The 25,750-nt window shown below is 37.1% G+C and overlaps 1 protein-coding gene across 1 annotated transcript; it reads right to left on the reverse strand.

Moving 5' to 3' along the window:
• Positions 1–532: 532 nt before the first annotated feature.
• On the reverse strand, positions 533–23,356 carry LOC104527825 (activating signal cointegrator 1 complex subunit 3-like; the record flags this gene model as incomplete). Its single annotated transcript, XM_010171643.1, has 6 exons — positions 533–916; positions 1,015–1,190; positions 3,805–4,011; positions 9,718–9,868; positions 10,378–10,529; positions 23,132–23,356. Coding segments are annotated over 6 exons (1,059 nt in total), but the record flags the coding sequence as incomplete, so codon positions are not given.
• Positions 23,357–25,750: the final 2,394 nt, after the last annotated feature.

Raw genomic sequence — 25,750 nt, forward strand, 5'->3', positions numbered from 1 at the left:
ATTAATATAAACTTGTGAAATTCTTCCTTTTAGATTACTGCCTATCAAAATGTCGGACTAAGTAAATGTGTGTATAACCGAACTTTTGCCTACCAGTTTGAAAAAAAACAAACCTATTTGCTATGTGACACAACTCTGTATTATCTTGGATATAAGTCTAAGTGGCAAAGGTGGCAGTTGTATTATCTAGCAGGTTGTAAATACAGTGACAACTTTTTCTATTATTGTCCCATTTTCGCAAGAGGAGGATGTTGTTACTATAGATCTCATCTTTTACATTGAAAAATCCAATGCAAAACATTCTTATGGACATATTTTTATTAAACATGAGATATAACACATCCATCAATTTTTTCATCAATTTGTAGATCAAATTTTGTATTTTTCCCTATAAATTAAAAAAGTTGACTATTTAAACTGCATTAATACATAGGCTACAGAACACTTTTCAAAATGAAGACCATAGCCCTAAATTTGCGCAAATTACAGTATCTTTTAGTCTTTTATTTTGATGTGTCAAAAATCAATCAACAATATGACTTCTGAAAGAAGAAAGATGAAACAAGAAAAGACAAATCTTCATAAAGGAGTAAGGCCACTGTGGCTAACTCTGTGTTACCAGAGTCAATACAGTAGTCACTTTCAACTGCCTAGTTGTGTTGAGGTTTGAAGTTGGTTCCACTAAGGCAAACGCATTTTTGGATGTCCAGAATGACCAGATGTCTTAGCTGCAAGATCAGTTCCTTTGAATGGACTTTTCAGATCACCTTACTTAGGAGCCAGGTGACTCGTGGCATCAGACACCTCTGTTGTGACTTGTGCTGAACTACGAGCTGGTATAATGTTCAGGTAAATGTCGTACTGTTGGTCCATTCCAAGGTAACTGTCACTCATGAGATACAAGGTGTAGATACACCTAAAATGTAAAAAGCAGAATCATTAGTTTGGAAATTAGGTCTTGACTACTTGGAAAAGGTAATCATGAAGAGAACTTAATTTGTAAATTTGTCATACTTTCCAGGAGTTTCTGGAGTATAAAAAGCAACAGAAATAGTATTTCGATTTCTGACATATCCGGTTCTCTTCAGGGCGATGAGTTCTTTTTTATCGACTTCTCCCAATATCAAAAACCATCCTTCATCTTTAACTTTGGGGAATCGAGGAGCCACTGCTTTACTGTCTTGCTTTCCCTGTTGGGGAAAAGAAACAGCTTAGTAAAAGCAGAAATCACCTTTCCAAAATGCCATTCTTCCTTGAATGAAAAACACCTTGAAAACACATTGTTGTGAATTTTTACATAAGATGATAATTTAGCCAAACTAAAATATTTTCACTTTTCCTTTCCAGATGAAGGATTATTAAAAAATAAAAAATAAAAATCAGATTCCACAGAGAAAAACCCAGACTATGAGGTACTATTCCACTTATTTTGTAAGCTATTAAAGCTTGACTGGAAATACTGTTCCCTCTTTGTAATTTCAGCTAATGTATTCCAAATGCTATTGTCTGCAGAAGGGTTAATTGTAAACCTCGTGTCTTTAAATAATGTGACACAATATTGTTCAAGATTAATATAAAGACAAAAACAGCACTTGAAGTCTTTATTTGAGGTTGATATAGCAAAAGGAAAGATTATGTCAGTGAGTCTTTAAGACGGTGACTTTACTGCTGAAAGCTACAGATATAATGATGCACACTCAATCAGCATTCATTTTGTGTTCTGCAGATGGAAAGGTTTTACTGAAGATTTACACAGAAGAAAAAGCACCACCATAGCAATGAAGCTTCAGAAACAGTTTGATCCAGCTGTTTCTTACAAAAGAGGGATCAAATTCTAGGAGAGGTTTATGAAACAGTGATCACTGCATGAAATGCTCCTGCTCTCTTCTTTTCTGTGACTTGTTGTTAGGAAAAGTATCTGTCAGTAACTGGCACAGCAAATAGAACAACTTATGGAGGAGCTTTGACCCTTTTTTCCTTCCTACAAATGAGACAGTCTCCCCTTGAAGTTATGGTGAACCTGCTGTAGTCAGGACAAGAAGTCTTTTGGGAAAGAAGAATACTTTTCATATATAATTCTTTGACTAATGTAAGTTAACTTCAGGATTTACAACAGAACATATGTATCTCCATTATTATTATTTTTATCAAAATGAAGAGTCTCAGCACTAACATCTAAAACCGTTTGCCGCTTATATCTTTGTATAACTCTTCTTTGTATCTTAACAAAACTGCTGGTAATTATAATTCTTAGTTGTTTGAAATGTTAGAAAAATTCATTAGCAAAATTATAATCATGGTGGTCCACATGCCACTCACGGTATGCGAATAACAAAAAATGCATCTATGAGTAAGCGATACCTACAGTGTCAGCAGTGCCTGATGTGGCTTCAGGAGGCATGGTCTTAACTCTTCCAAGAGCCAGGTACAGTGAGTTCCTGCTGCAACGGGCAGAGCAGCTGCAAACCTGTGCAGCTGGTGCTGCTTCTGGCTTCCTGAGGGCCCAGTGAGGTGACTGGCCCAAGAGGAAATGGGATGTGCTCTAACTGGGCAAGGGAGTGGGCCTGAAATTTGGGTGTGGAAAAGAACTGTATGTAGAAGTTGTTCTAGGAGCTGTTCAAAAAAGGTTCACATGCAAAATATGAGGAATACATCCCCAGTAAGGGCCTGAGGATGTGTTATGAGTAGAATCATAGAATGGTCTGGGTTGGAAGGGACCTTAAAGATCATCTAGTTCCAACCCCCCTGCCATCAGCAGGGACACCTTCCACTAGACCAGGTTGCTCAAAGCTTCATCCAGCCTGGCCTTAAACACTTCCAGGGAGGGGTCATCCACAACTTCTCTGGGCAACCTGTTCCAGTCTCTGACCACCCTCATAGGAAAGAATTTTGTCCTAATATCTAATCTAAACCTACTCTCTTCCAGTTTAAAGCCATTACCGCTTGTTCTGTCACTACCTGCCTTTGTAAAAAGTCCTTCCCCAGCTTTCTTGTAGCCCCTTCAGGTACTGGAAGGCCGCTATAAGATCTCCCCAGAGCCTTCTCTTCTCCAGGCTGAACAGCCCCAACTCTCTCAGTCTGTCCTCACAGGAGAGGTGCTCCAGCCCTCGGATCATCCTCGTGGCCTCCTCTGAACTTGTTCTAACTGATCCATGTCTTTCTTGTGTTGGGGGCTCCAGAACTGGACACAGTATTCCAGGTGGGGCCTTACAAGAGCAGAGTAGAGGGGCAGAATCACCTCCCTCGACCTGCTGGCCACGCTTCTCTTGATGCAGCCCAGGATATGGTTGGCCCTCTGGGCTGCAAGAGCACGTTGTCTGCTCATGTTGAGAAACATACTTACAGGTGTGGGTCTGCTGTGCAGTTTGGGGGTACATGGGAATGTAATAGGGAAGCTTATAAACCGGTTTGAGGAAGCAGGATATGCAGGAGTATGAGTGGTAGGAGTTTGGGGTTGGCGAGTACGTAAGTACTGCCTGTGAAATTACCAGCTCTCCTATCACTGCTTATAGTCCCCCCAAGCAAATGAACTTTATGGGTTTCTGATTTGTAAAAAATAATGAGAGATTTTTTTCATGGACTTGAGTTGGCCTGGGATTTTAACTTCAGAGTCTATTTACAACCCTATTGCAACTTGAAAAACCATTTTCTTGATTGCTAACACAGAAAAAGCTTTGGAAGTGTTTATCATTTACCTCATACTTAAACCATAAAAACCCTGTTATGCTGTATAAAGCATTATTGATAATGTAAATGCTTATTGGAAACTTGTGCACTTGGGAAGGAAATGATAAATTAATCTACCTGATACCCCATCTGGGTTCTCTGCAGGTTTATTTGGAGCACATACTCTTGATCAGCGTGCAATTTGATCCATCTCTGGTCATCTCGCGTGTCAGTTGTCAAAGAAGGAACAGGCACTTCATTCTGTGGCTGAACCGGGTCATCCCAACAGCCCTTAATGCTCAGGCTGACGTTTACAATTGGCAAACGGCACAAGAAATTCCAAGCCTGTAGAAAAAACCAGATCCCTGTGGATTACAAGACAATCTATACAGCTCAGACCATTGTCACTGTAACAATAACAATTCAATGTGCAGTCTACATATTTATTCTATACCAATAATATTTTATTATGTATTAGAATATAATATAGAATTGTATGAGACTCAATTATAAGCATAAAATACTTTACATTAACCTCTTACTCTACTTTCTTCTAAGCAAGTAAAACAAATGTGAGACTCCTCAAGCATGTTACACATGCCTCACTAAGGTTACTGACGTCTGAACACAGGAAAAATTCCTTACCCTCCCGATTAAAGTAGTTTTTCCCTATAAGCCACTTAAAAACTAGTATAATTAGGTTTTAAATTAAACTTCCTTAGCATAATCCATACAGAACAAGTCACTGCAGTGCTAATTAGCAATGGGCAAACCTCAGAGAGTTCAGAGGATCAGTTCAGATAATTAACCAAAAGTTCAACTGCATATCCAGAGTTATTCCTAATTTTTTTTTCAAGGTTTTTCTTGCAACGATCTTCATGAACCCTCCTTCTTACAATCCTCCCAAGAAATCTTAAGTCTTGGTGGTTTCTCATGAACTGCAACAAGCCCTCAGCTTTCTGTCATCCTTGTTACAGAGAGCTGTTGTTAGAGGCATACAATTTGCGTAGCTTAACATGACACTCTCTTCAACCCTAAAGAGGCATCCTGAAAATGCAGCCCTATGTATCTCTCATTTTGGTCTCCATCAGACAAGGAAAAGCAGCTCTGAGAAGCTGTGACAAACGTGGAGGGGAGTAATACAGACTTTCGTTTAATAAAAAGAAAATCAGTATGTTCACTCAATAAAATTTGTTAGGAAGAAGAAATGGAAAAATGGGCTGTGGAATGGAGGCAGTGATTTGTGGCCTCAGCAGGGCTGAAAAAGATAGATGAGGCTGGTACTGGAAGAGAAACAAACAGAAAACCAAGAACCACCCTCTGCCCTGCCCTCCTTCCCCTCCATCCCCAAACCAAAATAGGAATCAGCACTTCACCCATGTTTTCCAAGGACACATATGAAAAACTAGAGGGTGGGAAGGAGAAGAAGGAAAGAAGAATATTGGTCTTGGTAAAGAGCCAGCAGATGTCAAAACGGGAACTTGTGGGAATGAAGAGGGTAGCCATAGTTGCTTGGGCAATACTGGCATGGAACAGAAATGTTTTATCTGGAAAAAGGCTAAAAGTCTATTTTATTTTTAATGTATTGGTTTGACCATCTTGTGTTTCAACAAAATCTGTTTTGCTTTTGATTGTGCTTGATGCGTCTCATGATTATCTTTTCTGTGCTGGAAGGCACAGAGCCCTAGTAAAAGCTCAGTTTGCTTTTTGGAGACATCATTGCCATGATTCATGCTGACAATAATGGTGTATGTTAATATATAGTTATGGATACAGCAACCAGGGTAAGCAGACCTAAGATCACGCTGCCGTAGGAAAAGGTGGTGCCGTCCTCTGTCCAACACGCTCCTTGCCAGCGAGCTGTGCCTCCCCATCCCCGCGACGTTGGCACAACCGTGCTGTGATTGTGCAGCTCGATGGATCAGCTTGCTAATCATTTTGGTGACAGCACGAACTTAGATCAGCTTAAAGCTGATTGCGGAAGCATATTCTCTAATCCTGTGAGCACTCTGAATACGCATGAACCTTCAGTGCCACTGAAAGAAGTGGTCCAGCCTCCTCCCCTGCTGGCACCAGCATTCACGTAGCCACTTGGCTACAGGCCATTTTGACTGTCAGCGAGAGGGCTGATATGATCCCTCCGCCCCTCGTCCCCAGATGCTTGTTCCCACCTCCTCGCCCGAACCAGCCGCAGCGTTTGTGCAGCTGTGCAGTGAGCGAGGTCAGGAGAGGTGAAAATGGCACGGGGAGGGCAGGGCTGCCCATTTCGGCTGCAGCGCAGACTTATGTTGGATTAAAATGGCTGCATTACCAGAGCCTGGCTGAACTAAATGAGAAAACTGATTTAGGCTACAACTAATCTCTCTCTCTCTCTCTTCCCTCTTCTGTGTGCTGCATGAACAGCTGTGTCTGCTGAATGGAGAAGGTGGGGAGGGCCAGCTGTGAGTGCACAGGAACTGCAGTGTAAAAGCAGGGGACACCGATGAATTGCGCTGCTGTTCTTAATAGTACCTTAGCTAAGAAAGGACAGGAAAACTGTAACAGAAATTAAACAGCTAGAACATTCAGGGAAAAGATATCACTCTGTCCCAACTATGAAAGGGAAAAGGGGGAAAAAAAGGCAGCACTTTGAAGAAGAAGAAATAATACCATGGATGTTCTTAATTAGTTGTTGCCAGAATTTCGCTACATTTAACACAGAAGACATTACTAAAATTACCTCCAGCAGATCACACTGGATGAGACAACTTGAGCAGTGTTGACACCTTAACTGGTAAATGATTTTGTGTTTAATGTAAAGGTTTTTAAGACAAAGCTGACTGTAGGAACTGTACAGACCTACTGTGTGAAGCTCTCCGTGCACCAAAGCAGTGTACTTATGCTGTGGCACCCTAATATATACCAATGTGGTGATCACCCCTTTGGTTATACTTTAGATAATCATTTACCTGGAAAACTTTCATGTGTACTATCTCAGAGGACAATACTTGTTACAATTATGTTAGAACAAAGTTTAATTTCAGCAGAGATCATAATGTAGTGGCATTAGCTGTCGCTCTGTTGAAGACTATGATTTGGTCTGGTTTATACTGTACAACCTCAACATATTCTGTTTATCAAAGGCTGTAATGTCCTCATGTAGCTTTTACAATGCAAACAAAACAAAGTACCTCTGAGTAACTTTCTAACTAGATAAAAAAGTAGTTATGTCATGTGCCAGGCCTTGTATATTTGAAAATTAAAGGCAAGGTTAGTACTGCTTGATCACTGATGCAGTATGGACAGCAGGCTGCCTTTTTATCATCCATGCAATATGGAAAAAAATGAAGAAATGCTTTTCTTCCTGAGGAAAAAAGTCAAGTAGTAGCAGAGGAAAATGAAAAAGATGATAGGAACATAGATACTTCCAGAGTAAAAGCAGCTAATACTACAGCAGGGATAGTATTTTCTTCAATCTTGAGGTTTCTTTTTTGTCTTTCAATAATATAAATATCAGCTTACTATTCTTAAAGGTACCTAATGCCTAAGTGACTTAGAAACTGAAAAATATTTGCTAAAGAAATATGATTCAGAATGAATCACTGAAACAAACAAGGATCTTAGGTCAAAGATCAGAGTTGCAGTCTAAATAGTTTTTGAGTTTAGGCTGTCAGCTTTTAAAGCCCTGCTGACTCTCAATGAGGTGTAGGATTGTAACTAACTTTTGGAAAACTAAACTCAGGCTCCCACATCACTTAGGTATTTCTTGACAATGTTACTGTTTTTTTTGCAGTATAGGATGACACAAGCACATATTATCTCCTGTTAAATGCCCAATGTGTGCATGTACATATATACTATATATATATTTACCTACCAAACCCATAGATTCAAATCATATTCACATGAGAAATTCTTCATGAACCTTTGATAACATCATTAGCATTTTTGCCAATAATCTGTCTCCCCAGGATTTAGCCTAATATTCCAAATCCATGAACAGCTTCAAGAGCTGCTATTTAAAAATTAATTACCAATCTGCTTAAAAGACATTTTCTTCTTTCCAAATGTGCAGTTTCCTCCTCTTCCTGTCTGCCTCAAATTTATGTAAAGCTCAGACTGTAACAGGTTTAAGATATAGGTTCAATATACTGTGAGTGAGAATTAAAAGGTTTTGTTAGGAAAATAATGTTTTTGGCAATTTAGTGGTATAGTTACCACTTTGACTTTGTTCAGGTCTGGAGCCAGAGTGGTAGGCTTAAACTCTGTAATCTTATATTCTTTCATTATAGAAAATAAATCATAAAGATGCATTATTTATTGAAGAATTTTTCTCTTGGTTGGCCCCTGTCTAAACGTGCACTGAAAGACTTTACATATGAAGGCACTCAACAGGCAGTCTCAATGTGAATTTTAATTCTCTACAAGGTATTGCAATAGTTTTTTTCTGGAAAAAAAAATGCCATAAAGAATACAGAATGTTGGTATGAAAGTTTCACATTTGCAACGACCTGCATAATACAGTCATGGCTTTGCTACACCCAATATGGCCATTCCCAACTCATGAAAATGAAACTTTCTCCTTATATGATGCTAAGACATTATGTTTTTCCCTCTGATGTGCATCTGTATTTACAAACATAGACATATAGAGGCATAGAGTCATTCACAGTGTGAATGTACACACCACATACACACAAGCTATTTTTGAAGAAACTGCTAAGACATTTCAATACCAGCCAAACATATTTATCTGAGGATTAATCTTCATCTATTGAATCAGACGAGAACACTGCCATGCATACAATTATTTAATTAGCAGCCAAATCCTCTGCCAGTCAGCAGCCATTCCAGGCATACTGATGGGGCAGTAGATGCAAATCTCACAGTAGTACTGCTTTTTCTCATTACTACTGCAATTAGCACTTAAATTGATGCTTTAAACATACTAATTTCTGGAATAATTCAGGATTTGTATGTTACCTGGGATCGCCTCACTGCAGAGACGACACCAGATTGCTACGCAAATTGAAGCACTTTTGAGCCAAATAACCATCATCATATCAGACAGAGCCAATTTGCATTTGCTTTTAAAGATAACAGAATGGCAATTTATGCAAATAAATTAAGTAAGTTTACTTCTGAGTTCTCCCTGAACTAATTATAACAATGTTCTTATTTTTTATCACATCTGAAAGTTGGACTGAAATCAATGTGTATTATGTTAGAAATCTGTTGTTAAAGGAAGCCTTGTTTCATGTCAATACATTTCCTTAATTCAAAATTTTGATGTTAATTTAGTTACAAATGCAGATGTCTGTTACAGACATTTAAGTACTTTTCTTGTTTGCATACCAGTAAAAGGTTTAACTGAAGCTGAACAGTCAAACACAGGACATATTGCTGTCCTTTTAAATATTCAGATAAAAAACATCTGAAGTATAGCTTTTGAAGTTTTCATCTTTCATACATTTATTTGAAATGAATAGTCTTAGCATGTGATTAATACTATGGAATACAGCTGCCCTTTGCTGGAAGTGGCTTGAAAACCAAGCAGCCTCAACATTTTGAGATAGTATTTTTTTCTTCCCCCTGTGAAGTGTGAAAATTTCATCTGCTTTTTCTGTTTCAAATAGAAAATGAGTGCTGGATCTTTTATGAAGGGTATTGTCAGAAAAAATGGTGTTTGACAGACCACTTCAGAAACCAGCTACGATGACATTTGCAATGCATGTATTCCTAGTGCATAGCTGGCTATGAAAGGGTGGATAACACTCAGCGGATTGAATGACCTAGAGAAGCATCTTTAGAGCAAATAGATCTGGTAATATCAGCCATAAACCAGACTCTGTTACTGGTTAAAAGGGAATGAGTGAAAAAGATATTAAGAAAACAGGCAGAGAAGAAACCCTGTGAAGCCAGTAGTACCTTGAAATTAGAGGAGTGGATGTGTTGCACTTTATACAGAACATTGTATAGTGTTTGCTGAAGGGAAGTGAAGAAAGTATTTCTTTTCCCAACTACTCTTCCTTTCCAATAACATTGATAATGACCATGGATAGAAAGTATTACCTGTGAAATCTGTGCTGTTTGCAATTCACTGTCCACAATGGAAGCAAAAACATTCTCTTTTCCTTCGCAGGCAGCCATTAGTTCGGGAAGACACTCGATAGGTCCTTGGTAACCTCCAGGCACACTCTTCTTTTTGCCCTGGCTCCACCTCCTGATACAGACAGCAAAACATGCCCCAGGAGGGAAAGCAAACAATTGTTTTCAGTTGTTTTGGTGGTAAAACTTGATACTGGTTTCTGTTATTAAATGCTGGTCATTTATTTTTGGGTAGCATTAATTACTGAGTCATGTAGGCATCTATAGAGCTTAGCATTATCTATGATATTAAGATGGATACTAGTGTATTTTTATAATGGATTAAAATAAAGAGATAATTAATATACAGAGTTAGATTTGTTAGGACCTGGAACTCTTCCAGTGATCTCTCATTAATTTGTCTGGAATCATGGTTCTCAAAATAATCTGTGGGGGTTAATTAATCAATGAATATTGAAAACAGAAACAGAAACTCCATTTGGGAAAGCATCACAGCGAAAGAATGAGTTCTGCTTGTGGTGCATTAATGAACATTCCTGGGCACAACAATGACATTCAAAACCAATCAGCAATCAGAGGTGGAATTAAATTGCAAACCTGCAAAAGCTTAGAAGAATTACATACCGAAAAAGGTAAAGGTGATGTAGCTCTATATTGGGCAAAGTAAGCAGGGAAGAGTCATGTATCCATCTACCCTGAACCACCATCTGCACCAGATTGGTTATATTCAGAGCAGTCACCAGCCAGCCATGATGTGCTGCAACATCCAGCATTGCCTAATCAAAGGAGGCAAATATATATATATATATATAAAGAGAATACAAGTATAATTGTGTACCTGGTTCATAAAAATAAAAACATTTATTTAATGCTTAACATACAAGAATTTCTAGGCCTCCAACACAGGAATTTACTTCAACCTCTACCGATGGCAGTAAGCACCTTTTGAGTTAACTTTGAAAAAAGATGGATTAAGTCCTGCATAATATCCATCAACTCTTACCCTTGAAAAGGTAATTTACACCATTTTTTGGGGAGGTGAGAGCAGAAGGTGGGATCTTTTTCTTTTACATAATCCAACTCCGAATGAAAGGAATAAATCTCAATGTTTACCATAAAGGAAGAAGTAACAATTAACTGCAGTATTTTGACATGAGAGCTTTACCAGAATTGCATAATTATTTAAAAATCCTTTAATTATTTAAGAACAACAACATATTTACATTTGTTCAAAAATTAATACTAAAGCCACTTACCACTAGAAGTTATTATTCCCATATTGACCTAAGGACTTAAAAAATCTCTTGAATTGGACTAGATACAAAACCTAAAATTTAGCTTAATGAGCATTTCTGAGGTTTTGTTCAACACTGACACCTAACTTGAAATCTTGAAGAAAGATTACAGAATAGCTAAGAGTTTACCTAGGGTGAGTAAGAGCAGTCAGAAATAACATGGATTTCACCCTTTGCGTTGTAAACAGTTGACTGACTTGAGAATGAGGGATGCTTGGCTGTCTCTCCTTTGGCATCTCTATCCTGAATCTGAAAAGCTTTCCCAAGGTACATAAAAAACCCAAGCAAACAAAAAACCCCCACCCAGCTACACATCACACTTTAAAGTGGTAAGGATTATCCTGCCTTCCACGTCTGGTGACTTTCTGTTCCATTGCTACTTACTGTGTTTTAGACAATACAAGTAAAAGGTATCCCATAAATACTACCAGCATAAAGATCTTAAGCTGCAAAATTCATTACGGATTGTGCATTGCGAGTGGTCCTTTTGACAGGAAAAAATTGTTACGCTTGCTTTTTTCCTGACTGGACCTAAATTCTGTTTGGTTAGTCTGAAAGAGAATTTAAGAGTTTTTCCAAAGGAGAAAGGATCAAACACAATCCTTTTTGTTTTGGTTTCAACATTTTTTTTTTTTAAATAGTAAATGCAGTTATTTGCATATATACTTTTCACCCTGTCTAGAATACATTAAAACAAGTATTCTGATTTATAGAAGCATTTCAGCTGGTGAAGAAAATTATGCTATAATATGTTAGTTGTCTTGCTTGTTTTGTTGTTTAATACCATTACAATTGCAATAAAGTGTGGGTGTTCATATTGCAACTATCTAACTCAGTAGAAAGTAATGTATTTAAAAGTGGTTTGCCGTGTAGGAAATTTGGAGTTCAATTAAAATACTAGAAAATGTTTTTTTAAGAAAGCAAGAAGAGAGTCTGGTATATTGAACAGTTTCAACACTTCTTTAAATACCATCTTCTTGATATTAGGAGAGATGTAGTTTGATTTTAGGACTAGGCTTAAGATGTTTCCATGGGTTTTTCTTTTAAAGACAAATGATATTATTTGATACTTCCTTAGACAGAAGATACCTGCATAATTTTAACTTATTTTCCAGCCACTAGTGTAATGAGGAGAAGCTGTCTATGTAAGTCTTTACATTTAATCAAATGTTTTACGGACAAACAAAAGGCAGCATTTACTTAAGGCAAACTAAACAGTGAAATCTTCTTTAAACAAAGGAGTTGTTTACACACGCAGAGCTATTTCAATTAAATTACACTGATTCTGGAGAAATACTGAGTTTAAAGACACAAGTTAGTTTCAGTCCTGGACAGTCACACAGTTTATTTTAGCAGTTTACAATGCAATTTCAATAGGTTTTATTCCAGATCGGGGTGATAAGATCAGTCACACTTAGAAAAATATTTGAGTGTTGCCCTGTATTACACAAATGTTGTCTCATTTCTCGTGAATTGTGGATAAAGTGCCTTTCAGCTAATAAAGATCTATATTTAAGATTTCACTTGTCTATTTTGAAGGGAGAGCCACAGCACCCTGAAACACCCTATTAACATTCCTACTGACCCTAGAAAGAGTACCTCACAGCACAACATGAATGGTTTTCTTTTTCTGTCTTTTTCTCTTGGCTTGCCAAGGTGATTTCCAGGTATGATCGTATTTACCCAACAGAAAATAATATTATGTTAGAAGTCACATTTGAAAGGAGCAGCTTCATGGTCTGTAGATTTATGTGTTGGTTCACATTATTTTTAGTCAGATGAAGAAGGAATCATTCTCAGCATGTATCACAGTAAAGCCTGTCATTTAAACTTACAGGGCGAGTTGCTCTTTACCTCCTTCCACATTTTAAAATATATTGAAGCCTACGCATACGGTACAGCCCGTGTCTCCAATTGTGTTGCTCAGACAGTATGGTATCTCTCTCCTATTCTCCACTACCTGATTCTTGTTCTTTCCTTTCTGCTGTTCTGACATAGCCTGAAACATCATGCTCCTCAATGATGGGACTGCTGTACATATGTGAAGAATGATGGTTGCATAGATATCCCGTCTTTTCCATGAGCCGCAAGAAGAATACAGTAAGCTGTACTTTCAGTCAGCATGAAGCAGTGGTATTTTCATAAAATGCTTCTGAGGATACGTGCATAACACTGTTTTCATTGTTTTCTTAAAAAAAAAAATAAAAAAAATATCTGTTCCCCTACCCCCACCCCTTTTAACAGAGGTTTGAAAAGGGGAAAAGGAAGAGAGAAGACGTAAGAGAAAGATAAATCTAAAACAAGCTATACCCTGAAATTAACTGGAGGATCCTTTCAACCTAGAAAATCTCCTAGAAATTGATAGAGGCCTACAGATAGATATCCCGTAGGGAGTAAGGAAAGCCTGTGTGTATGAGACTCTGTGTTCCACATTGTTGTAATGAATCCACATGGCAAATCCTCTTTTCCTTCTTATTTTCTGCTTCTTCACCCATAGAATTTATTCACAGCATCTCTATCTGGATGTGAAATCCAAGACAGTGACATTGTGAAAAAGTAGAGAACAATGGTGAAGTTGGCTTGTTTCATCTGCTGCCTTGGAAACCTGCGCACGTTTCATTTTCTGCTAAGTGCAAAACACACAGATGCTTGAAACTTAAATGGTTATTGAAATTCCTATAAATATGCAAGGTAACAAATTGAGTCATTTCCCTATCTCCAAATTAGCTATATACAATGTAGCAACTAAATAAAGAAAATAATATAAAAGACAAAAGAAAAAATGACAAGTATTTAATATTTATCTTGTCTCATGCATAACATTTAGTCTCTCTAGTTTCTCCAGTTGCTACTTGTTTGGTTTGTTGTTGTTTCTAACTACAAACCATCACAATTTTATAGAAATTTAATTCTTACTTGATACAAAAGTAAGTAATTTCTAAATATCTTATATTTGATAAGACTAGAACAGATTAAGAATATTTTTCTAAACTGAGAAATGGCACAAATTGGTTATCTGCCTTTCTAGCCTCAGAATTCCATGCCAACACAGGATAATTTCATCATAGAGAAAAAATTAAGAGAAGAGGACAGTGAGTGCAAGAAGTGAAACAACAAAGTTATAAAGATGCTTTTACTTACAGAAAAAACATACAAATATTTTTTGGCAAACCAACAAGTTTAAAAAAAAAAAAGACCCTAAGCCCACCACTTTTTAATCTAAAGTAGATAAGATGGGGTAAATAGATGGAGTTAAGGGAAATATTGCTTGTTACAATGAAAAATATGTTTACCATCACCTTATTTTGGCCTCTTCCTGCACTTAGGAGAAAAAATGCAGAGGCTTTTTTTTCTGAGATGGGTTTTAATGAAAGAATCAAGCATTAGCTTTTAAGCCTGTCAAGTGTCATACTTGGACAACCACAAAGTAACAATAGCAATTAGTGACACATCCTTTAACATTTTGTCTGTCATTATCAAAAATAGCTTGGCTTGTACCAACACAGTAAGCAACAAGCTATAAACCATGGCAGGGACAAGACAAATATGCTGCTGGTCAGTAACTGATTGAGGTAGGTGTACCCGTCAGGTATGGCAAAAATTTTCATTTGATGATATTCAGAATTGAATGTCAAAATGTTTGGATCAAGGTCTTGCTATTTGTTTCTTCATTCCAGGAGTGCATTAATACAAAAAACCTCAGCATTTATTATCAGTTTTCCATCACCACATTTTCAGGAGCAGAGGTTGGTTATCCTTAAGAACCAAATTATTTATTTTTTATTTTTACTGATCAAATTGTACCTTTCTGGTCTAACATGAAGCTGAGATTTTACAGTCTGTCTGATTTTAGCCAAAGTTACTAACCATGCTTGTAATTTAAATTATGGTTTGTAATTATTTACCTTGAGGGTAAATACCAAAGATGGAGCAGGATGTGGCACACTCACTGATGACAAAACATTGACAGCAAAACATACTGATAGCAAACCATGGCTTTTCTCTGGTGTTTTTAAGCACTTTGAATATGTGCTCAAAATAACAGATACTAAACTGTTCCATAATTAACATATCCACCCCACTCACCCCTCCCCCATTTAGGAGTTTTGTCTAGCAACTGAAATATCTTCTATTTTAGAAACTTTTTGAAAAGTTTTAACACTGTTTTTAGTATGACTTTCACATCCTTCATTTGAAAGCCAGATATTCTGGATCACTCTTGTATGACTGGGAAGGTGGCAGGGGAGCAGAGACTGTACAACTAGCAGATTTTTTGATCTACTCAAATGACTTAAACAGCTTTTTCCTTTAAGATAAGTTATTGAAGTGTTAAAATGAAACAGCTTGCATCTTATTAATACAGACTGTATACTGCTTGGAATAATTTCTTCTTCTGTTTGAAGTCACCTGTCATATAACTCTGAATATACTAAGCATTTCTATTTAAATACTGTAAATATAAATGTAATTGTAAATATTGTAAATACAAATGCCAATATTTTGTGGCTAAATTATATTTAAGGGAAGTGGCAATGAAGCTAAATGAGCAATAATAACTGCTCTGGATACAGAGGCTAGCTAAGGAGACTAGGGTAATGTAAGAAGTGCCATTGTGGCTGAGAATTACATTTGTGATTGCTCAGCTAAAAGTCGATTGGTGGTAATGACTTGGTGGATGGGGCCTGAAACTTCAGGAGTACTCATGGCTCGAATTTCTCAACTCAGAAGATTAATTTTATTTTTTGTATCAGTGATTCACAGACTATGACACTTTCTTGAGTGCCTTCATTCAGGAAACTGAAGGTCGGTACACTAATGTATACAGCCCCCTATGCAGAATGACATTCACCTTAGACTTGAAAGTTTATATAAAGTAAATCCAACACATTCTCGGCCAAACAAATACAAGTCTTATTCTGCAGTGATGCAGGAAACAATAATTTAAAATAAATAAACTGTGTAAGACAAAAATTCTTTAAACTGTTGCACAGTTACATCAAAAAGCAGAGCTAAAAGTGGTTGGGTTTTGTGCCTATTTTTGTACCTGAATTTATTGTGTACAGTATTCCAATAGAAAATAATCAAAATATAACAACTCTTGTCTTTGCTGCATGCTAATGTAAGTTCTGTTGTCTAGGACTAGATTTTGGTTAGAAATACAAGTTTAAATCCATAGATCTATTAAAATCATTAGAATGGTGCCTAATTATAGCTGTTTAGGACTACAGAGTTTATATGACAAATATTTAAAGATAATAATACGCAAAAGTGCACGCATTTTACCTATTTTCCTGAAAACTATGAATTCAGAATAATAATAAATCTTTTTTGCACATGCTTCAAACGTAGGAAGCCTTCCAATATGTAATATTATATTATGATCCACATGTGACTTGACTAATGTGACTAATACAAGTAAAATATTTTTCCAGATGTTAAAGCAAGTCATGTACTATAAGTTTCATGTTTTCATATAAATCATGATTACGATACTTCAATTATATACCCCAGAAACAACAACTGACTTGAAGAGTTGGAATTTATTTGAAGAAGTCTTACAGAAGGTTTTAAGGTCACTACCTTTTGTATGTTATATATTGGTAAAACAGGTATCTATGGAACCTTTGCGCTTCAGAGATCTAGTCCAAGATGACTTTTTAGAAATGTATTAATTTGGGGAGGAGTTCTTTCAGATCAATTAAATCAGACTTATACAGCTGTAGAGTTTCAGCCTACAGACTGCCCCCCCTGCCCTGTACTTTATCAGAGATATAGTGAATAAGATGTAATTAATCCTATTCAGAAGGCACTCCTTTTATACTGCCCCCTGCATCCCTCATCCCTCCACTTTTTTTACAGGCATATTCAGCTCCCTCTTCCATATGCTCTGCCACCCCCTACAAGAGACTAATTCTTCATTTTCCCATCATCATGGAGGTCTCACTGATGTATGCAAATTACAACCTTCCTAGCTGCTTTGTAAGATTCCATCCCTGTATTCATCCTTTAGCCTTCACAGTAACATTATTAGTACTATCAGAACCAGGGAGGGGACAAATCACTCACTGTCTACATTTAGTGGAGTGCAACCCTTGGGTTCTTACTGATTTTTTTTTTTTTTTTCTTGGATAGCATTACAGAGATAAAAGCAGCTATGGAATGTGATACCAGCAATATAAACTCGGTAGGGCATAACCCAACATGTTCAGAACTTGTTGAGTCCCAATATCCAATTTATTTTCAAATTAGTAATTAATATGTTCATATTCTCTACTATGCTAGTGAACTGTACACGGCTCACAACAGAATGTTTTTGAGAAAAATCTCTTGGCAAGAAATCCTGGTTTCTTAAACATAAACAGTGTCTTAAAGATGGCATTTGTTCCAAGTCTTACACAAATCTACCAAACTCATGAAAAATATACAGCATCTTTCTCACAATAAATCTGCCCTCTTTAGAGTTTAAAGTCAAAGTAGTAATGTAATATTTTGTCAATAATTAAAAAATTTTGAGTGCATTCACAAGAATCCTTTTCAACAGCAACAGTTATTCCCAGTAACTTTCTCCTGAACTTTTAGCCCCATAAGGTTAGCATTCAGGAAGCTCAGCTGCTGTCTAACAAACTTAATTAATCAAAAAGTCATTTCCGAGCTGTAACTATGAGTAAAAGTGCTTCAAGTGTGCTAGCAAGCCTACAAGTTAATCAAAATGCTAATGCAGTACAAATTAAAGTTGTGATTAACATTTCACAGTAGCTGCTTAAGTGAATTGATCACACAAATGGGTTAAGCATTACTCATTTCCTCCAGCCCCAACTGGGAAAAGGTTTGTCATGGGTGGGGGAGGGTTTATATACAAGCAGCACCAAATGATCATTAAACTGCCACCAAGATGCTTCCATACACCATTTCACCAATTATCCATAGCAAACAAAGCCCCAACACCACTGCCACAAACGTAACCCTCCTTTCTCCCACATATATACCAATAAAACACAAGCAAGCAGTAAGTAATTCCACCTCAAAATTTCCTGTGCCCAGGTATTTTCACTACAAAGCTATCCATTGCTGCTTAGTATCTATAAATAAGCATTACTGTCCAGTATGTGTTACAAGCTTTTGATTATTCTATTATTTCCACCCTCCTAATGTGGAATAATAGCCATCCAACCATGAAAGCAGCCAGCATTTCAGTAAAATTGCAAACGTGGTGCTATCACTGGAATATCACTGCATACACAAAGAATACATCTAGTAGCTAAAGAGATGTGGCCTCTGCTCTTCACTTGTTTCTGAATAATCCTCTGCATTCTCAAGTTAATTTGATTCTCTTCCCTTCCTTCAGGAAAGCTGCCCATTTATTTATAGTTGCCAACTCACCCATTAAACAAAGCAATTATCTCTTTCTCTGGGCACTTCTGGACAAATCTTACATACAAAACTGTAAAACAGGCCATTCCTGTAACTCCCACCACCTTGCAGCAAGTAACTGGCAGACCTGCACTAAAACCAGACAACATATGTGCTCAGCACACACTTAGATCTTTAAGAACATCTGCATTTCCTCATAGGCAGGAAAACGAATGATCCATGGGGTATGGCTCCCCAGGTCAATAGTTTTAGTGGCTGTTATGAACTGAGGAGGTTTGGGGAGGATGGCAAGTCCAGAGCTGAGGACATCCTTTTTCTTTTAGTCTGGGAACTTCCACTCGGGCACCTTTGCTGTTTGCAGCTGTGCTGATATGGTCGGAAAGTGCCTTTTGTGTGAGGAGCAGCTCCCACCATCAGCCAGAACAGTCTGCAGTTTAGTAGAATAAGCACTTAGTATTTAAGCTGGCTCTTAAATGACAGCTGAATTGGGCAGTATATTTGTGCAATATTTAATGACTCTGAATGTGTACCACAAAGATGATTCTCATAAGCAGAACTGTAGCAAAAGCTGCAATTTAAATGACCAGAAACAACTTATTTACTTTAACTATTTTAGAATGGGTGAAGCAGTGTTACAAACATCATCATTCAGCTAAGGAAATGCAGTGCTTAACCCAAAGAGTTTTTTACTTCCTGTCAAAATTATCTTCTCTGGAGGACTAACATGATGGGGAAAGCAGGCCATCAGTCACAATGTTACAAGGTCCTTGTTTCAGGAATGTGCATGTTTCCTGTGCAAACTAGTCTTTACAGTTTGGAATCTGACTTCATGTCCATCTTCTCAGTGTGTAGGTACCCTGCTGAGATGTGTTTAACACATCCATAGGTAAACACTTCTCAAAGGTTAAGGCTGAGCTCCATGGCAGTTCTGCTCCTGGCAATATTAAAATATTTTATCAATGATTATATGACAAGTGGAGGCTTGTGGCCAATCCCAATGCAAAGCCAGCAACTGTCACATTATTTCCTAGAAGAGACTGCCCTGCTGAATCAGAGACTGACGGTATTACTGCCTCAATTATCCATTTCAATTAATGCAAATATAGGCAATAGTCCTAGAACAGCCAAGTAAGAACTGATCGCTGAATACACAGTCACAAAATATAAGGCTTGACAAAAGAAGTAAAAAATAAATTAGATTTAGTCTGTTTCACATATTCTTAAATCAGAGATAGGAAAAAAGGTGGGGTATTGCCTTTGCAATAATAATTATATTCTATAAAAATATTAGACAAATCACTTTAGAATTTTTATTCTTTGATGTTCTTCTGCAAGAAGTGGAGAAGTGTTTGATTCTGAGCAGCTACTGGAGTGCTCAGCACCATTTTACTGACACCTCTATCTTTTCTTAGTAAAAATGATGCTGACAGAATGCTAGGCTTGAACAGAATATGCAGTCTACTGTAACTGAACTAAAGGTAACAGAGGCAAATAAAAATTAAATTGCTTGCCTAAGATCATACAGGAAGTAATGGCAGATTTTGTGAGCCATGGGAACCTTCTGTGTTTTTCTACAAGACCTTGTCACTGATACAAACTTGTTGGTTTTTGACTTGAACTTTTCAATGCAGAGCAGGGACATTCCTTCAGTCTAGTCAATACCTCAGTGGCCATTCATTACAGAGATGGGTGTGGGTGCAGATAGGCATTCACCTTCCAGAAGGTTACATATTGCTATTCCCCATATTTCTGCAGTAAAAGGGAAAGAATTCTGTAGGTCATACTGGGTAAATAGATACTAAATTTTATCTTGCTACAATGAACTCTGTCTCTACCTAACAAATGTTAACTATAGGAAAAGTGCAACAGAACATATTTCTTCCATTTTCTATGTTAACAATGACATTTCTTTATTGAGCCAGCACCACAACTCCTTAAATTCTGTGAAATGCTTATGACTTCTATCTTTCATCATGAGTACAGATGAACAGAATTCTAAGATAACCCCAAAACTTCCAAGACATCTCAGGAAAATTAATTTAAGAGTGATTGCACAATGTTTTTTTACTAGAAGAGAGGGTAATCTTACCTGAAATCCATCAGTTACATTTATCTACCATCTGATGTTGTTAACATAGTTTTCTGACTGACCATTAACACTACTCAGCCCAAAGCCCCTAGCAATGAAAGAGGCCCAAAGGATGCTGGAGGAAGGGGTGGGAGGACGTAATGGATGGGATGTGAAAGGAACCACGGGAGAGAAGGCTGATTCAGGTGAAAGACAGTAGAGAAGTTTAATAGCCTGCGATGGAAAGAGGCATATCATGGCTAGAGACGGCAGATCTGCTCAGCAGGGGACCTGGGATGGAGGCCTGCTGTGTGTACCGAGATACAACCACTTGTAAAAGCTCTTTGAAAGATCTCACTTTCTTGTAACAGAAAAGCAGTGCTGATATGGAATGTCTGTCATTCACATACTTGCCAGCAAAAATAACAGTTTATGTTCAGGTCACAGTTTGAAGGTTAGCTATACAACCTTAAGAGCTAAGGTACTTTGTAAGTAAATAAACAAAAGTTCAACATAACTCAAAAACCAGTTCCTGTCTCACTGCTGAATTTTACATTTGGCGGTGCAAAAGCCTGTGTTCACACACACAGAGAACATCACCCACTGAATATGTTTATCAATGGATCCTTCTATGGTTCAGTTCCTTTTCTCACAACTAACATCTTTTTTTCCACCTCTGTTGACCCAGAGTTCATCAGCAGGTCAGTGCTAAGGAAAAAGGTAACAACCAGTATTGAAAGTGTAACCCTGTCTATTGCTTAGATTCTGGGAACTTTAACCTCCGTTTGGGAAGCGTGACTAATAAGATGGAACAAATATTCTCCCAAGAGATGTAAACCATGCGCCAACTTCAAAATACAAAAATGCTTGCATGTTTTTTCCTTTTTTTTAAAAAAAAAAAAAGAGAAAAAAAAGAGGAACTTTTTTTTAAGGTGACTGTATATGGAACATTACATAGTAGTTAAGCAAAGGCTGAAGTGCCAAGGCACAGTATGGAACGGTATTCTTCTGAACTCTGCTGCAGTTTAAAGGAACTGTTGAATGTTTTAGGGTTTTATCTTCTGAGCAATTATTGTTTCTGAAACACCTATTATGCAGTAACAGGATTAAAAAATACATTTCTTAGCATAGCAGGATAAATATTGAGCAAAATAATTATTGAAAAGAATCTTTAACTTACATTTTTTTTCCAAGCTTATAATTAAATCTCCAAGTGCTAATTCCACAAATGTCTAAATGAACTTTAAGTTCACCTGGGCAAGTGATGTTGTTCTCTGTTAACAACTCAATATTATTAATAATAACTGTTCATACATTGAAGCTTTCAGCACCATGATTTTATTGTAGTTAGCCAAAGTTGCCAAGTTTAAGATGGCATAGCAATAACATCTGTGGTGTTAATTGCTTCTTAATTTTAGTTTTGCTTTGTTCGATATTAATGTTAGAAGTTTGCAGATTTTGCTATTGTAACACTGAGACCCACCCAAATCACTGGATACTGAACTGCCCATGGTATTTTGTCTGTCTAGAGCACTGATTAATAATTTCTCATAGAGTGGTTTTACAAACTGGCAGGCTTGACAGAATGATGTTTGCAGTTACCATTTTGCCAACAGGCTTTAAACAAGATCAAAGCCTTGTTCTGATAGTTGACATGTAGATCACTGAGGATATTAAAATTTGAGCAAATAAAAACTGTAGGAAGAAAGAATGACTGTCCTTATTTTACAGATATGGAACTGAGATAGATAAAAATAATAGTTTATTGAAGGCTACATGATCTCCAAGAACCTGTGAATGAGTCCTTGTCCAGTTCTAGTAAAGAGAACATTATTCCTTTCCAGCAGAATCAGAGGGGTGGCTGTTCTCTGAGTCAACTAGAGCTCACCCTTCCTGCTGTAACTGTAATTGTGCTTTTCAGATATGGCAGCACTCTATTCCAAACTCAAATTGCTGCTTTAAAATTCTTTTGAGGCATGCAGCTGGGCATGTGATCGCTTGTTACCAATACTCGACATGGTCAGTTTAGTTTCTGTGGGTTGTGACTGTAGTACAACTGTAAAAGTCACAAGCCTTCAAACTGAGTTAAAAAAAATCTGTGTTTAAAAGCATGCTCTTTGAGTCTATGATAACTGGGAAACAGACAACATACCTTTTCACAAGCTAGAGAAAAACTCCTGTATCTTGTCCCAAATCACATTTCGAAACATGTTTTATTTATGCTTGACAGTGACTGCAGTGCTTTTGGGTGCTGTAAAAATAAAAGTACCCCTGGGAGACAGGTTCTTGGGGGTCAGTAGAACAATCTGCAGGGAGCACACTCATGTAGCACACTTACATGCACACTTTCCATGATACAGAGATAGAAAGCAGTTGCATAAGAAAGAAGAGGCGAGCCCTATGGAAACAGATGCCTCCAACCAGGGTACCACAGTCTTTTACCATAAGTATTTTACCTCCAGTTCTGTAAAGGGGGCAACTTTATGGGCACCTAGTTCCTCCCTAAACAAAGTGCTATCATACCATCTGGTACCATTTCTCCATAAGACTGCAAGAAGCCTTCAGATTTTTCTATATTAAAAATATTACAATGCACTAACAACAACTAGTAAAACGAGTTAAATATTGCAATGCCTTACTATACCTGGCATATTCTAATTGCTTGGTCCAGCACTGTCTTTGTATCGGTTGCATAATCTGGACAAGGCAGCATGGCATGACTGAAGTGGGCTTGCAGCAGAAGGTGTGTTTTTGTGTGTGAACTGTCAAACGAATGGGGGTTGACTTCAATTGGAAGATGTTTTGCCAGTTCACTGTTCATCTGATCTTCATTGTGTCTCACAGGCAGATCTGAGTACTCCTCAGCATTCTTTAAAAAAAAAAAAAAAGTAAAAAATTAGCCATTGTAATTAACTTCACAATAATTACTATTCCTTACTGAGACATTAAAAGTATATGCATTTAATTTACTACAGTTAGATTTCATTGTTAAAATAGCAGCATTTCAATGTTTAGAAAGGATATTAATTTGTCAAAATCATGTGCATGGGAACACAATAGCTAGTAAAATATTCACAATTAGTCACACAATTACAGGTTTAAAATTTTTTTTCACATAGCTGATTTTAACATTAGAGAAGAAGAAAATAAAAGCAATGAAATAAATACATTCATTGGATGGACTCAGTATTTGAGATGACCTTCTACAGGTATCCTACACTGGCTGGTTCACAAAAACATTGTAAGGTTAGCTACAAAGAAATAAATAATTCACCTTTTCAGTTTTCAGGGTTTCTACTTTTCTCTTTGTATTCAAAACACAGTGGGTTTGCAATAGCTCTGGTACGGTTCTTTTAAAATACATTTTCAATATTTTGAGCAGTCAGTGTCTAAGCAACAGATGATCAGTGATCAAAGCACAGAGCAAAATTGTAAGTAGGTGCTGAAAACTATCCTCTGTGCTCCAGAGTGGGACTAATACCATTCATGCCAAAATGAAAGCTGTCTAAGAACTTTCTCACTGTTGCAAAAAGGAGCTGCACACCAACAGGTAATCTAAATGTAGTTATGAGTATCCTTATGAGGGCTGAGAGGAATAAGTATGACTGTTCTAGTAGCCAGAGCAGAGATGTTCATTCTCCTACTAGGGAAACTCACTGTCTCCGAAAGAAAGAAAATTCAACAGAAGCATCTTAAGAACTATAATTTAGGCTGAAAAGTCAGTTCTGTGATTTAATTGGTAAATTTTTTTCCTCCACAAAATCCTCTTGTGCATGTATGCCTGCATATTCTTGTTTGGAATGAGAATGATCTTTCTAAAGTCTAAAACTTGCAAGTAAAGTAAAAGTTTTATAATATGTGATATCCTTTCAATCTGTAATTCAAGAGAGTGTATTTCTTTTGTCATAAAATAAAAAGTCATTTGGGTAGCCTGAAGGGCAATGTCTTCCAAACTATGGGCTTAGCAGAGACCATTAAATTAAAGTGTTCAGGGTTTTATATTCCTCTTAAACTATAGATTCAATATTATGCATTTTAGTCTTCAATCTCCAGTCAGACTTCCTGCAAATCCATATTAATGAAATATTCACAATGGTAATCAATGCAGAGTGAGGTAAAGAAAAATGGCAATTTTAGAACACCTACTAGAACTACTTAATTGACTTGCAAAGCACCGTTACATTAATATCCTAACACAAAGAACCTTTTTTTGACAATTCCTAAAAACAGTTATATAGCTGTTTTTCACCCCCTTGGAAACTGACAGCACAAAATTTTCTATTTTCTTTAATGGCACAATGAAACTACACTTCAACTGTGATATAAATGTAAAAGGAAAGATAGGTATAGACAATTTAAGATTGGGAAAGAAAATCAGAATGTCATTAATTTATTTCATATCTCAACTGCAGATTAGAAGTGAAGACTGACTACAGACAACTGCTGCTTAATCCTGGATGTCTCTGCTAGATCTATTGTGAAAACTGTGGTCATTTATTCTCTGAACCTAAGGTCACAATCTTTTTAAGCCCTATAGAAGGCTGCATGTTTGCTTCACTCTTTTTATTTAACTGGCTTCTCCTTCAAAGATATTTTAAAGAATATTTACCAAGGAGATTTTTTACTTAAGTTTTGCTTTGCAGTTTAAAGTAGCAGAAAGAAGAAGGATCAGCCAAGTCACTCCAGACCAATTGGTACTCCTGAAAATGCGTTTTCCCTAATTCTTCCCCTGCACATGTTTTATTTACCTCCAAAACACTCCTCTTATTTTAAACAACTTGCCTACTTAATTTCCTGTTTGTGATCATTGACTGTAAGTAAGTGAGGTTCATTTTCTTATCTGCATCATATAGGTAATTAAAGGAAATTGAGAATGGGTAGTGAAGCTTTTATACGACTGAGAATGAAGCTGAATGGAGGGCACTGAGGTCAGCAGAGTCCATTATATTTTTATGTGAGAGGCCAGTATGTCTGCCCTGTCCTTGTTTGCTTAGTGTAGGCTGGACAGACTACTAACTGCAAATCTGTTTCTCTGATTTGCCCAGCTGTCCTTGAATAAAGACATCTTCCATTGCAAAATGTTAAATGACAGTGATTGACAACTCTGTGATGAACTCTGCTTGTAACCCCCTGCTACTGTTTTCAGGTTGCACAAGAAAAGACAGAATAAAGAAACATCCTTTGTAATCACCTCAAATGGGCCCTGCTGTTCACTCAATATTTTTTCATTTCAGTTTTCCTTTTCATTGTGAATCTCAGTCTG

Source organism: Antrostomus carolinensis, unplaced genomic scaffold, assembly GCF_000700745.2.
Source record: "Antrostomus carolinensis isolate BGI_N321 unplaced genomic scaffold, ASM70074v2 scaffold10987, whole genome shotgun sequence".
Taxonomy (NCBI): domain Eukaryota; kingdom Metazoa; phylum Chordata; class Aves; order Caprimulgiformes; family Caprimulgidae; genus Antrostomus; species Antrostomus carolinensis.